At 39.6% G+C, this 13621-nt stretch overlaps 7 protein-coding genes across 7 annotated transcripts; 6 read left to right on the top strand and 1 right to left on the bottom strand. All coding sequences in view use genetic code 12, as the record gives it.

Annotated features, from left to right (window-relative positions):
• Positions 1-231: 231 nt before the first annotated feature.
• On the top strand, positions 232-1386 carry CANMA_000890 (Smc5-Smc6 complex subunit; the record flags this gene model as incomplete). The annotated part of the gene is made up of 1 exon (XM_051818289.1): positions 232-1386. The coding sequence occupies one exon, from the start codon at positions 232-234 to the stop codon at positions 1384-1386; it is 1155 nt and encodes a 384-aa protein (XP_051673492.1).
• Positions 1387-1454: 68 nt separating this feature from the next.
• CANMA_000889 (putative N(6)-L-threonylcarbamoyladenine synthase) lies at positions 1455-2771 on the bottom strand (the record flags this gene model as incomplete). Its single annotated transcript, XM_051818287.1, has 1 exon — positions 1455-2771. One exon carries the CDS (start codon positions 2769-2771, stop codon positions 1455-1457), a length of 1317 nt encoding a protein of 438 aa, XP_051673491.1.
• A 616-nt stretch (positions 2772-3387) lies between these two features.
• CANMA_000888 (uncharacterized protein) lies at positions 3388-4476 on the top strand (the record flags this gene model as incomplete). The annotated part of the gene is made up of 1 exon (XM_051818286.1): positions 3388-4476. The coding sequence occupies one exon, from the start codon at positions 3388-3390 to the stop codon at positions 4474-4476; it is 1089 nt and encodes a 362-aa protein (XP_051673490.1).
• Positions 4477-4769: 293 nt separating this feature from the next.
• SPS20 (Sps20p) lies at positions 4770-5642 on the top strand (the record flags this gene model as incomplete). The annotated part of the gene is made up of 1 exon (XM_051818285.1): positions 4770-5642. The coding sequence occupies one exon, from the start codon at positions 4770-4772 to the stop codon at positions 5640-5642; it is 873 nt and encodes a 290-aa protein (XP_051673489.1).
• Positions 5643-5794: 152 nt separating this feature from the next.
• CANMA_000886 (uncharacterized protein) lies at positions 5795-8122 on the top strand (the record flags this gene model as incomplete). The annotated part of the gene is made up of 1 exon (XM_051818284.1): positions 5795-8122. One exon carries the CDS (start codon positions 5795-5797, stop codon positions 8120-8122), a length of 2328 nt encoding a protein of 775 aa, XP_051673488.1.
• Positions 8123-8525: 403 nt separating this feature from the next.
• CANMA_000885 (bifunctional triglyceride lipase/lysophosphatidylethanolamine acyltransferase) lies at positions 8526-10304 on the top strand (the record flags this gene model as incomplete). Its single annotated transcript, XM_051818283.1, has 2 exons — positions 8526-9977; positions 10116-10304. The coding sequence occupies 2 exons, from the start codon at positions 8526-8528 to the stop codon at positions 10302-10304; spliced, it is 1641 nt and encodes a 546-aa protein (XP_051673487.1).
• A 798-nt stretch (positions 10305-11102) lies between these two features.
• On the top strand, positions 11103-13556 carry CANMA_000884 (ubiquitin-ubiquitin ligase; the record flags this gene model as incomplete). Its single annotated transcript, XM_051818282.1, has 1 exon — positions 11103-13556. One exon carries the CDS (start codon positions 11103-11105, stop codon positions 13554-13556), a length of 2454 nt encoding a protein of 817 aa, XP_051673486.1.
• Positions 13557-13621: the final 65 nt, after the last annotated feature.

The raw sequence follows: 13621 nt of genomic DNA, 5'->3' as shown, positions 1-13621 counted from the left end.
TTTACCTTTTGCGACTCCAACTTGTATCCCACGCGCCAAAGCAAAAAATAAAAATAATAAAAATAGAAAATCGCGTCGTGCGTTTTGATTGAATTTTGATTTTCTTTTCTCTTCTAGACTAAAAAAGTAGGACTCAGGAGTCATCAAACATCAAACATTGTCTCACTCCCACTAAGGCGTCCATCTATACCATTCTGATAACCGTTACCCATCCACATAATACAGTCCAACATGTCTACTGTCCAAACCCAGACTGCCCTGGTAAGGAAGACAAAACTCACAAAACAAGATCACCTTGGTGCATACAACAAATTACGCCAACGGATGAAGAATCAACTCAGACTAGCTGCTAAAGGTGAAGGATCAGCTGAATCATTAAGTAATATAGAAGAATTGAAACGGTTATATAATGCCTTGGAGAAGGAAAAAGTACGAGATACAAAGATCCATCTTGAGGATTCAGAAGTGTTTAAAGAAGCCTCGAATTTTGCTGCTTTGAATGCTCGTAATTTACGGTTTGGTGAAAGTGGAATTGCCTTGGATGAAAGAGATGTTTTGAAAAGGTTGCGCAAGTATGCTGCTACTGATAGTTCCATATTGAGTGATATTGCCAAGACAGATGAAAATGACGCTGATGTGGGAGGCTATGATGATGATGATGATGGCGATGATGGCGACGATGAGCTCATTACTGATGAGTACACGTTTAACAAAGTCAACTGGTTGAAATTAGGGGTATTGTACCAACAACTTAGTAGGAAGCCAATTCTGATAGATTTCCTTAACGGACCTTTGGCGAATGAAAAGAAGAGAGCCATCACGAGGACAAGAAATGTCGATGACACCAAGGGTGGTCGATCAACAACTGCCAGGAACGTTGAAGCTAGTGATATCTTACAGGATGAGGAAAAAAACACTGCCTACATGGTGCGACTAGTCTATGACAAATACTTAAAGAAGCAAAATGATGAAGACATTAATTTCTTTAGATTTTTCATAAACCCTAAATCATTTGCTCAATCAGTGGAGAATCTATTTTATACCAGTTTTTTGATCAAAGATGGAAGATTGAAGTTGTATACGGGTGCACTGGGGGTTCCTTGTATATCTCGTGTCAACCAAAAGGAGCTCGAACAAATCAAATTGGATAGTTCAAACATATTGTCGTCACATCACATTGCCACTTTTAATTACGATGTGTGGCAACATTTTATAGAAGAGTTGGATATTAAGGAAGCGTTTTTGGGCCATAGAGAAGAAATAGAGGATCAAATTCCTGCTGAAGATTTATTTGAGGATTTTGGTGATGCCGAAATATCATTTAATAATAATGAAGCTGATACTACTTCTAGCAGTACTACCACAACCCCAAGTTTCGATGAATAGAATTTTGCTTTTTTTAATTTCCCTTAACGATATTTACATGCTATTTTTGTCTATGTACAAAACTCTATTTAATATTTACAAACTCTATTAACCTCATCTTCATCTACGTTGGTCCATGAATCAACGGTTGTCAACTCATCCAAGGGCCATTTTCTTAATGGCGTAAAACTTAAATCCGTTTTCAATTGTAACTTCTCAAATATCTCCATCCCCGCCAACCCAATCATGATTGCATTATCAGTACACAATGATAAATCAGGGAAATGAAACTTGAATGGATCAGGACCAATTTCGTCAAATTTCAAATCGCGAAAAAGCTTTTCACGAAGTCGCTTGTTTGCAGCCACACCTCCTGAGCACACAAAATCCCGAACACCGACAAGCTTTCCATCAGCTGTACTTTTACGAAGTCCATGGGTTTTTAATGCTAGATTGATCCTATCAATTATATGATCAAATACAAACTCTTGCGTCTTGTAAGCAATCATTCGCTTAGTCTTTTCGTCAAATTCACCAGAACTTCTGTCAGAAATGTAAAATTTCTTTTTATACTCTTGAATATTGCTTAAAAATTGGGCAAATGCAAATTGAATACCCCCTTCATTGAACTTGCCATTTTTGGGCGTTTGATAGGGCAACGTCAATCGAAATTTATACTTATTACCTATTCTCGTGTCAACATTCATGGCTTCAAATTCGTCTTTTTCAATTTGGGGTATATTGTTTATAAATGTTTCCAACTCTCTACCCAACATGTTACCATACATTCCCAATTCTCGGGCACACTTGTCTAATGAATCACCCACAGCTATATCACTGACATTGATAATGATTTCATGTTCCGATATTGACTTCAGCAACACAAGTAAGGTGTGGCCGCCACTGCATAGTAAGCTCAAGAACGGAAATTGTGGTGGGTTAGCATGCGGTTGTTGAGAAGACTGCGGGAGGAATGATGTCAACAAGTGACCCAACATGTGGTGCACTCCAACCAAAGGCACATTCCAAGCCACGCTTAACCCCTTGGCAAACTCAGTTGAGCTACTAAGCGAACCTGCCATTCCTGGACCTCGTGTAACACAGATGAGGTCAGGCGGTGATGTGGCAGAAATACCATGTTTGTGGCAAAAGTCTCGACACATGTTAGCAATAGTAGCCATGTGGTAAGTATATGCCGCTGTGGGCATTATACCACCAACATCAGCAGAGTGGAGCGTTTTCTTTGCATGGTCTATTATTGTCGGGGGTTGATTTGGTTTGGTGCGTTCCAAAAGTGCAATGCACGAGTCGTCACAGGAAGATTCTATAGCAAGAGCTCGATATAACCGAACATGGTTGAGAACAGGTAGTCGTCTTGTAATGCTTGTGGTGAAGGTCCTTATCATAGCATGGCTTTTCTCTGCAGTGTATAATCGAAGTAAGATTATGCGAAAAATCAATCATCTCGGAAAAATCGATGCGATGGAGTTTATCAATGAAACCTGAATCTTTAGCTAGAGTGGTGTAGAGACAATAGGAGTAGTACAATTTTGTATACAGTAAACGTCTTTAAATGCTTCAACGCATGACACTACGCTATCTATACAGTTCACGCTAATTTATTCTTATAGCCTATCTAGTCGTGTGAATGGATCTGCAATTTTCTCATTGGAGAGTTCCTTTTTCGTTTTTTTTTCTTTTTTTTTATTTTTTTTCACCTTCAATTTCATTTTGCAAAAGGGAAAAGTAAACACTAACGGTTTCCATTATAAAGTCCGATTGGAGATTGTTGTTGATATAGTCATTACGGCAGACATATCTGGAATAGTTTATTGATATTTATTCTCTGCACTTGCATTCAGGTTTGCGAAATAGGCTCATCTGCCAAGACATCAAGATAACGACCAACCAAGGCCAATCTGACGAATTTTAGTTCCTTTCTTTTTTGCACTGCATCATAGTCACTACATGTCCAAAGGTTTGCTTCTGTAACACTTCAGGTTCCACGATTTACTACATGATATGTCACAACTTTTCACATCTTCGACAATACCGCTAAGTTTTGAAACGCATGACGGACATAACACATATAATCACCGTAAACCTCCACCGACAGGAAATGACCCGTTTGAGGAAGTAGAAGGGGTCCCACTTTGGCAATATATGCTAGCCGGTGGGCTAGGAGGAGTAGTTGGTGATAGTTCTATGCATCCCTTGGACACTGTCAAAACCCGTCAACAAGGATTCCCATACAATAAAAAATACAAGAATATGATACCTGCGTTTAGAACGATACTAAAAGATGAAGGATTTTTCCGAGGTCTATATGGTGGGTATAGTCCAGCAGTTTTAGGTTCGTTCCCATCAACGGCTGCGTTTTTTGGTACTTATGAATTCACCAAACGAAAATTGATTGACGACTTTGGCATCAATGAAACGCTATCGTACTTTACCGCTGGATTGTTGGGTGACTTGGCATCCAGTATATTTTATGTCCCTTCGGAGGTGTTGAAAACGAGGTTGCAGTTACAGGGTAGGTACAATAACCCATATACAAAAGAGTGTGGATACAATTATCGTGGTCTATGGAATGCCGTAGCCACCATATACCGTAAAGAAGGGTTGCGAACATTCTTCTTTGGATATAAGGAGACGCTATTTAGAGATCTACCATTCAGTGCATTACAATTGTCCTTTTACGAGCGATTTCGCCAACTAGCCATATATTACAACCATGGATCCACAGACTTGCCCGTTCCAGTCGAGCTATTCACTGGTGCAGCTGCTGGTGGGCTTGCTGGAGTACTTACAACTCCGTTAGATGTGATAAAAACACGTATTCAAACAGCCACCAATGTTTCGGACTTGAATGATACGTTTTCGCCAAAGAGTACTAGAAACCCCGTAGTGAAACTTCTCAATCGAAATGCAACGTTGAGGGCGCTAGTGTCAATCTATAAACACGAAGGTATTTTAGGTGCATTTAGTGGTGTGGGCCCGAGATTTATATGGACAGGTATCCAGAGTTCGATTATGTTGCTATTGTACCAAATATCGTTGAAACAATTGGATACAATTTTTGGTGATGGAAAGAAGAGTTTAGAGGCTTGAAAATAAAAAAGTGTATATAGACATTAGAAGTAATAGACATATCATATGATGAAAGACGTTGTTTTTGCAACAGATGGCGAGGCAGTCTTTGGGGTAGATAGTTTCATCCGCACTACTGTGACTATCTTGTGAAATTCTGTGCCCATTTCTTGAACCACGGCATAAAAAAAACAAAATGTAATCGCTTTGTGTTACCCCCACAGAGTTAAAAGCAAAGGGACGCTGTTATTAGACAACCAATTTTCATTGAGATATGTTCACATCTTTTTTTATCCTTTAACTATATTGACATCATGCCTAACACTTTATCCAATTCATACATCCAATCTTCAGTTTGGAAGCCAGACTTGTTCAAGGGCAAAGTAGCTTTTGTCACTGGAGGTGCTGGAACAATTTGCCGAGTTCAAACAGAAGCTCTCGTTTTACTAGGTGCAGATGCTGTGATCTTGGGAAGAAATGTACAAAAGACTGAAGACGCGGCAAAGGAGATTGCCCTGTTGAGACCTGGTGCTAAGGTTCTTGGATTGGGAAATATCGACGTGCGTAAAGTTGAAAGTCTTAAAGAGGCTGTGGAAAAGACTGTCAAAGAGTTGGGAAGAATTGACTATGTCATTGCAGGTGCTGCTGGTAACTTTTTGTCCGACTTCAACCACATGTCGTCGAACGCTTTCAAAACTGTTGTCGATATTGACCTTTTGGGATCATACAACACTGTCAAAGCTACGTTTGAGCAGTTGAGAAAGAACAAAGGTTCCGTGATTTTTGTTAGCGCCACTTTACATTACACTGGTCTTCCATTCCAATCACATGTCAGTGCCGCTAAAGCCGGAGTAGATGCTTTGATGAATGCCTTAGCTATCGAGTTGGGTCCTATTGGTATACGTCTTAATTGTATTGCCCCTGGTTTGATTGGAAACACAGAGGGTGGTGCAAGACTTAACCCACCAACAGAAGTTCCCTTGGAAAATAAGATCCCTCTTGCTAGAATTGGCACTACTAAAGACATTGCTGACTCTACAGTGTACTTGTTTTCCGAGGCCGCATCCTACGTCACTGGTACAGTTTCAGTGGTCGATGGTGGATTATGGCAAGTAGGTGGTATGTTGGGAGAGTTGTATCCAGCCGTGGTCAAGATGCAAAATGAAGACCCCCAAGGCAAGTTGTAGATTTAAATGGTTGTATGTATGTGTTTGTATTTAAATGTGTAACGCGCGACTCCGCCATATTTTGATTTTCGGTTGAAGAATTATATATCACCCCTTCTGTTGCACACTTTTTTTTTTTTTTATTTTAAGACACCGTCAAGTCAAACCAAATCATGAGTGATAATGTTGCAAGACAGAAATCGGCTAGGTGGGTAGCCGAAGTGCCCAATTATGGAGATTGGGGAGAGGAAGACTACGACGATTATGAAGACGAAACTATTAGGCAAGATGCAACAACTACACGAACACAATCAAATCAGAAGAGGTGGTCACAGGACAATGTGGTACACGAAGAAGTTCCAAGAGCTTATGCAAATGAACCTGCTCCTAAAATCATGGTAGATAGAGAAGATAAACTCGAGAAGGATACACAAAGTGAGACTAGGAACCCTTTAGTCTTGTCTATTGACAAACATGCAAGTCCAACAGATACCGACAGTAGTGATGAAGAAGATGAGGAAAAAGACAAAGGGAACATCTCCAACAGACAGACCAGATATGATTGTGACATAAATGAAGAAACAAGCATGAATGTCCACGCTCGTAAAGGAAGCACATATGAAGAAGTGGTGCCAGGCGCATTCAGAGACGACGAGAAGATTCACAATGCTTTGGTTGGCTCAACCGATAACAAGGAACAAGTTGAAGAGGACCATACAAGGAATGTATATTACAAGCCGGAGAGAAATGAATTCATTGTACCTCCCACTCCCACGTTTAGTGAATTCTCGGGCCATTCAAACTACCCAGAGACATTCTCTGAAGCAAGTTTCCAATCAGACAATTCGATTCAGAGAGAACCAGTACACTTACCAGTAAAGGATGCAACATCGAGTGATGCAAATAATGCAATTTTGGAGCAGTTGGATGAACACAACTTCAATGAACAGGAGCAAGCGGCAGAAGAAAGTCCCGAAAAGTTGGTTCTTTCAATTGACCACAAAATTAATCACCATGATGATGATGATAGCAGTACTGATGATGATTGGGGATATCAAGGAAACGACACTTCTGAAGAAGAGGACAATGGTGACCATTTGAAAATTGAGACTGAACATGATATCGATTCTTATATCAATGAATTGAGCGGACACACATCTATAAAAAACGATGATGAATCGGTGAGAGCTCCAGAGGTAGAAACATCAGAAACTGAGCCTAATGAGTTTACCTCTTCAAGTAATGATGAGATTGAGAGCCCCATAGCACCATTATCTATCGTTCAACAGCATAATTCTTACTTGAACGAAATGGCGAGTCGAAAACTGTCTGTGAGGAAAGCCCCTGGCAGAATTGAATCTGGGGATTATTCAAATATTCTCAATGGGTATGGCTATGAAGAAGAGTCAAGTACGGAGCCCCAAGCAACACATAGCCGTAAGGAAAGTGCAGAATTTGTACCTCCTAATATGGATACACGTTCAATACTTTCAAGTGGATCCCTATCAACGGGAAAGCTTTCCTTAGAGTCTAAGACATTCCAGAAACCAGATACGAATGATGGAGATGATGATCTCAACTCTCGCCGAGTTTCACAAGCCACGCTAAGCTTGGGAAATTGGGTACCAAACACGGATAGCTATCGTAATAAGTTTATCAATGACAATGATAATGAGTCAACTATTAACTTTGATTCTGATGCGGCATCCAAGTACAACAAATTCACAAAGGCTCGCACACCATCCGGACTTGCTGACGTTGTTTCTAATGCTAGTTCCATATCAGTTCCCGAAACTATAGATGCTGCCATGCCTAGTATTCAAGAAGATACCGACGACGAGCAACCACAGGATCTGTTTGGTGATACTAAATCAACCGACAAGTTGGAACCTTTTATGACACAAGACTCACTTTTCGAACCTAAGCCTTACCAAAAGCCAGTGTTTGGTGAAGAACGATTAACTCCTGCTAACTCAAAGGATCATTTGCCTCAAAAATACACAAGCTTACTCCCCACTGGACAAAGAAAAGCATCAGACGGTACAGGTGAAGTTTCCATACAATCGAGGACAGTCTCAACAAATAGCAATTCGACCACAGTTGTTACGACGGCACCTACTACGTCGTCAATGACCGAGTTCAAAACAGGAAAATATCCTGTTTCAAATTGGAAAGCTATAGTCACGATATCACAACCAGTTGATCGAATAGCTGCCTTTAAAAAGGCTTTGGCAGACGAGGCGGAGTACGAAACAGGATTACAATATTGGTTAAATTATACGTTAAAACAAAGTCCTGACGTCAACAGTAACATTCACATTGGTCGTATAGCCTCCCAAGCGTATCAGAACGCGCCACATAATGAATTGAGAAGACATGGATCATTAAGGAGTAAGGTGAACGTGATGAAAGATAAAGTGGAAGGAACGGGGTCTACAGCATCTAACTTTGGTAAGAAGTTATTTAGTCGTAGCAGAAAATTTATTTCAGGTGATAAGTAGAGGTGAATTAATATTTGGATGTAAAGTGTGTAAGAAGGTGTTACGATTTAAGCTTCACTTTTTGCGCCTCGGCTCGAGAGTAATTTGGCTCATGATATTTTTTTTGTGTTGTGACTTGCAAAACATAAACCCCAGACTTACTCTAGACATGCATTGAGAAATGATAAAGTGTTTGATAGACAACACCATTTTACCACCTGTAGCGTTTATCATTAACAATACCCCGAGCTTCATATGGGCTATTATTGAGTTTTTTCTCGACATTTGCTTCTTCTGGGTCAAGCATTTGTATCACATTTACAATAGGAGAGATCCATTGAAAGAGTACATAAAACAACTACAAAATGCATCAAACTACAACGAGTGGAGGCTGACGGCGTTTGAGATTGATCGGCTTACAAATATGGACTTGTGGCGACAAAACTTTATCAGCAAACACTATGATTACGTCTTGATCAACGAGAGAATCAAATCCTTGACCGAAGCTAGAGAAAACAATGACTCGCAGAAGATTATGTCTTTGTTAAGATCAGGACTTATTAGAAATTTTGGGGGTATTGCTCAGAAACGATTATATTTAAAGTCGTACATGGGCACCAAGTTTAAAATTGAGGAATATATAAACGAAATACTTCATTGTTTGGAATTTTTAAATGAAAGTTTGAGCAACTCTAGTGGGAACGAATATGTAATGAATAGTAAGCAGTTGAAGTTAGACTTTTTCCACGATACAAGACAGAGTTTTGGGTCTTCGGCTTTGTTACTACAAGGTGGGTCGTTGTTTGGATTATGCCACTTGGGAGTTGTGAAAGCATTATATTTCAAACGACTCTTGCCTAGAGTGATTGGTGGTAGTGCAGTTGGAGCTGCAGTAGCTTCATTAGTTTGCACGTCTACGGATGATGAATTGATTCCCATTTTAGTGAATATTGAGGAAATGATGAAGAATATCGATATTCTCAATCACGAAATTGACGAAAGATTTGGCAATGTGATTGAAAATGTGGTGAGAAAGGGCTACAGTCAGGACATATTACTCTTTCTCAAGTTTGTCCGTGATACCATTGGTGATTTGACATTTGAAGAGGCCTATATAAAGACAGGGAAGATTTTGAATGTTGTGATACACCCTACAAGCAGGAGTGTTCCGTCTTTGCTCAACTATATCACCGCCCCCAATGTTATTATCTGGACCGCTATTTATGCATCAATAGGAACTGGGGTTTTGTCTGACGATATAGCGCTTTACGTTAAAGATTATAACAACGAAATTGTTTTGCAAACGCCTGATTTGGATGTCAAATTCTTGAAACCACAGGAGGTAACTTATCACACATCCTACTTTAAAAACAATGTAACAACAGACATTTCACAGCACCATTCACCATTCACCAAGTTGACGGAGTTGTTCAATGTTAACCATTTTGTCATCAGCTTGGCGAAACCTTACCTTGCACCTTTAATCAGCAATGACTTGAAGCATTACCATGCATCATATGGTAAAGTAAGATATGACAAGAGAACAAGAACTTACGACGGTAATGAGATTAGCAAGAGGGATATTGAAAAGTTTGCAAAAGACAGCGGCTTCAATTTAAAGAAAAAATTAAAGACCATCATTGGCATGGAAGTTTTACACCGCCTTATTGTGCTTAATAAATTGGGTTTATTGACTGAAGTCATGAAGCGTTTGTTTATCGATGAAAAACCAACTGCAATGCAGTACGCCGCGTCAATTAGAGAAGTTACCATCGTTCCCGAGATGAGGTATTTGGTTAAGGATCTTGGTAGAGTTTTTGATATTCATCGTACTAAAGAGAATATTCCATATTGGATTTTAGTCGGTGAAAGATCGGTATGGCCCCTTTTTCCCTTGTTGTGGACCCGGTGTGCCATTGAATTTGCATTGGATGATTTATATAATTTGCATAGAAAACGTAGTTAGCGGTAAAATATTTTGACATTTGAGTCTTTTGTGATGTTGTATACATAGCTTTTCTCTTCCACTATTAGATCATCGTATTGTAGTGCTCCTTTGGAAACGACAATGCTGCCCGTGATATCTTTGGCCCTACCTGTTGCCAAGGGCTCTAGAGTGATGTTCAAGTTAGATCTAAAAAGCAACTTGGTGACAAAATCTGTAACTTTGAAAGCTGGGTTGAATATGTCATTGGCATTGTAATCAACAAGCTGCTCATCTTTGGCAACAACGACAAATAATTGGCTAGCTTTTTTGTTCAACTTGAGCAATGTGAACAATAAATCGTCACTGGATATATTTGTTGAATAGAGTAGAACCTCTGGTGCTTCAACAATAACTACCGAACCTTCATCAATCTCAACATTGAACAATTTATTCACATCATTAATTGCATCTTCTGTGTTTTTTATCCTCTCGGTGAAAAGATTTGAGAAGCAGTCAGCAAACTTATAGTTTGCTTCCAGCAAGTTAACTCCATTCTTGCGGATTCCTCTTGCAAAATGGGTTTCCAGGTGAAGGAAGCTGAATAGCACTACCTTACCAAGGTTTGCCCGTTTTTTCAATTCTTGGTTAATCAAAGAGGCAGTTCCAAAGATCGCATTTTCGATTAGTGAGTTTATTAACCAGTTGGGATTAGTGCCCTGTGAATATGTGATAGTAGATAAGCAAGATTTTTGTGATGATAGTATAGAATCTGGAATCAATGTGTGATTTTTGAAGAATACCAAATCTTGACTCGGGACAGACATCGCGATGAGCTATGCTTGGTTAAACTTGTTTGATAAGGTAGGAATAACTAGCTTTCTTGAATGGACTTTTGAAAAAAAGACAAGCTAATTCCGGAATTATGTATCAAGTGGGAAAATAAATTAGTTTTGTTCTTTCTTGTAAGAAAGGTTTTATCAAATCATCACTTTGAGTTGTGTCAAATTCAATTTTTCCGAGATTTCAACTTTACCTTTACTCCACTTTGCTCCACAGGACCATATATACAACTAGATGACGAGAAAAACATCAAAGCTAGATAAGTACGACTTGCCACCCTCATATGATATATCTGAGGGCAACAATGATGCCGAAGTTGAAGCTAGATCTAAAAAGTCGAGGCTGAAGAACGTGCCATATAGGCCGTCGCCTGAACAGCAGCGACAGATCGATCTTTTATCGGGGACTGCAACAAACAGCTCAAGGCCACAATCCCATCTAACGGCTGTCAATAGTGCAACCCGTACAGAATACTTTGATTTGCTTCCATCTTTTGAAATGTTCCAGAGCATACTAAGACGAGATGATCGTCAATTTCAGGAGGATTTTTCCAGATCTCCGCCACGATATGGCGATACCTTAAATAGTACATCTAGCAACGATGTATCGCTAGCACTGACTCCACGCCAGTCAATTGATCAGAGCCTAACCAATTTGGTCCCCGAATATACAATAGAACAGGAGTTGGAAAGACAACGGGAACAGGAGCAAGGGGTGTTCAGTGAAGTCAGTCCTAGGCCATTGCTAAGTCCCATGGTTTCATCTCCTGGTGTGCATAATCAGAACGTTGCTGTAACGCAAGAAACGTATGGGGCATCACCTTTGGACAACATAGATAAATTGCATAAAGCAACAAATTCTGCAATCGACATTCAAATATATGTTACTAAAACGATTCCACAGCCAAACACCAAAAGTGAATTAGAATTTCGCTTAAAAGAGTACACCAGTGGTGACCACGTCAATGGATATGTTGTTGTGACAAATACTTCAGATTCACCGGTTGAGTTTGGTCTCTTCACTGTTTCACTTGAAGGAACTGTCAAATCTACGGAGAAGAATCCACACGCATTCAATTTTAACAACAAGTACAGCCGAATCTTGATGAAGAAGTTTCTCAAAATGTATGATTTGAGTGCAAGTTACGGATACACATATGTGCCAAATAGTGCTGGGATCGAATACGAGCCATTTACCTTGGATAAAATGGATGGTTGTTTGATTGGTCTCCCCGATAACAGGATATTACAGCCAAAGACCAAATACAAGAAGTTTTTCACTTTCAAGTTCCCCCATGGATTGTTGGACAACGCTTGTGTAAATTCGGTTCTTCCACATTTGTTACCACCGCCCTCAATGGGGGTGGACAAGACGTGTTTCTACAATAGAGGTGAAAGTATAACCTTGAACAAGACATTGGGATACGGCACCTTAAATATAAGGGGCACTCCGTTGTTGACAAGGGACTTTTGTTTTGACGACATGAGTGTTTCCTATACCATCGAGGCTAAAATTATCGACAAAGTTAACTCGAAAGAGGCTGTTTCGCATCAAGATATAGACAATGCCACAAATGATTATGTGATTTCTAAATCTGCACAATACTTTCTTCGCTTCATTCCAGATTTGAAAGAGCAGGTTGCATATTGCAAACTACACAGCTTAGGCAATTTCCCTGACGTAGGACTCGGTGGCAAATTTTTAGAGCAATTGAAGTACAACACCACCTGGCATCAAATTCAAGAACTAAATAATAAAGTGGAAAAGGAGATTGACCAGAAGCTCAACAGTGATGAATTATCGCCTTTTGAAATGAAGTTGAAGAATTTAAAGCTTAATGAAGACTCGAAGATAATCCTTGATGACAACTTTGTCACAACTAACCGCCCGGTAGATATATATGGAAAGAAGAAGAAAATGATTTTATCTTCCCTAATCAAAATAGGACAGCTGACAATGTCGATCAATTTCCCTGATAAGGTTATACCGTATGGGTCGCCAAGATTGTTGATGAAATATAATAGTGGAAATGACAATTCCTTGCATCCAGTAACCAGCAATATGGAAGAGCTATATAATCGAGATGATGAAGATGTACTTGACACCCTTGAGACTGACTTGTGTTTTGAGAGTGATAGCAATATTAGACCACCTCCAATAAAGGTCAGCACAAACATAGTGGTATGGTCATATCACACGGAGTACCCTCTTTCGTTTGAAATTGGCTATGACTTTTTCTACAAGAATCAAGCAAATGCACTGAATGACTCTGTAGAGACAACTGAGAAGAACTTGCACCAGATAAAAGATCAAGTTGGTCATTACATCAATTTTTTGAAATCAAATTCATTAATTGTCAGCAAAGAATCGTTCATGCACTTGAAATCTGTGCAAAAATTGGGCATAATGAAGGACACGGTCAAGGACTATTTTCGGACCGATCTCGATGAGCCTGATTGGAATGTCTCACAGTTAGGCAATGGGAAATTCAGGTGGACAAAACGATTGAAGATATCCTTGAGCGTAGAAAACAAACATAATGTAACGTTGATACCCACATTCCAGAACTGCTTAGTGGGTAGGTTGTACTGCTTGCAAGTCGTGGTCAAATACAAGGGAACAAATAGTGAACAGAATGAGTTTGCACACAATGTCGTTAGTTTAGATGTTCCGGTGTTGGTAGGATGAGAAAATATTGGTAGCGAAGCAATGACTCAATTTGGTAATTCAATTTAAGCGCGCTAATCTTTTAA

The sequence above is a fragment of the Candida margitis genome (genome assembly GCF_024628925.1).
Source record: "Candida margitis strain CBS 14175 chromosome Unknown scaffold26, whole genome shotgun sequence".
NCBI lineage: Eukaryota > Fungi > Ascomycota > Pichiomycetes > Serinales > Debaryomycetaceae > Lodderomyces > Lodderomyces margitis.
The sequence above is the reverse complement of the archived record's forward strand: the minus strand, read 5'-3'. Positions and strand labels throughout refer to the sequence as shown.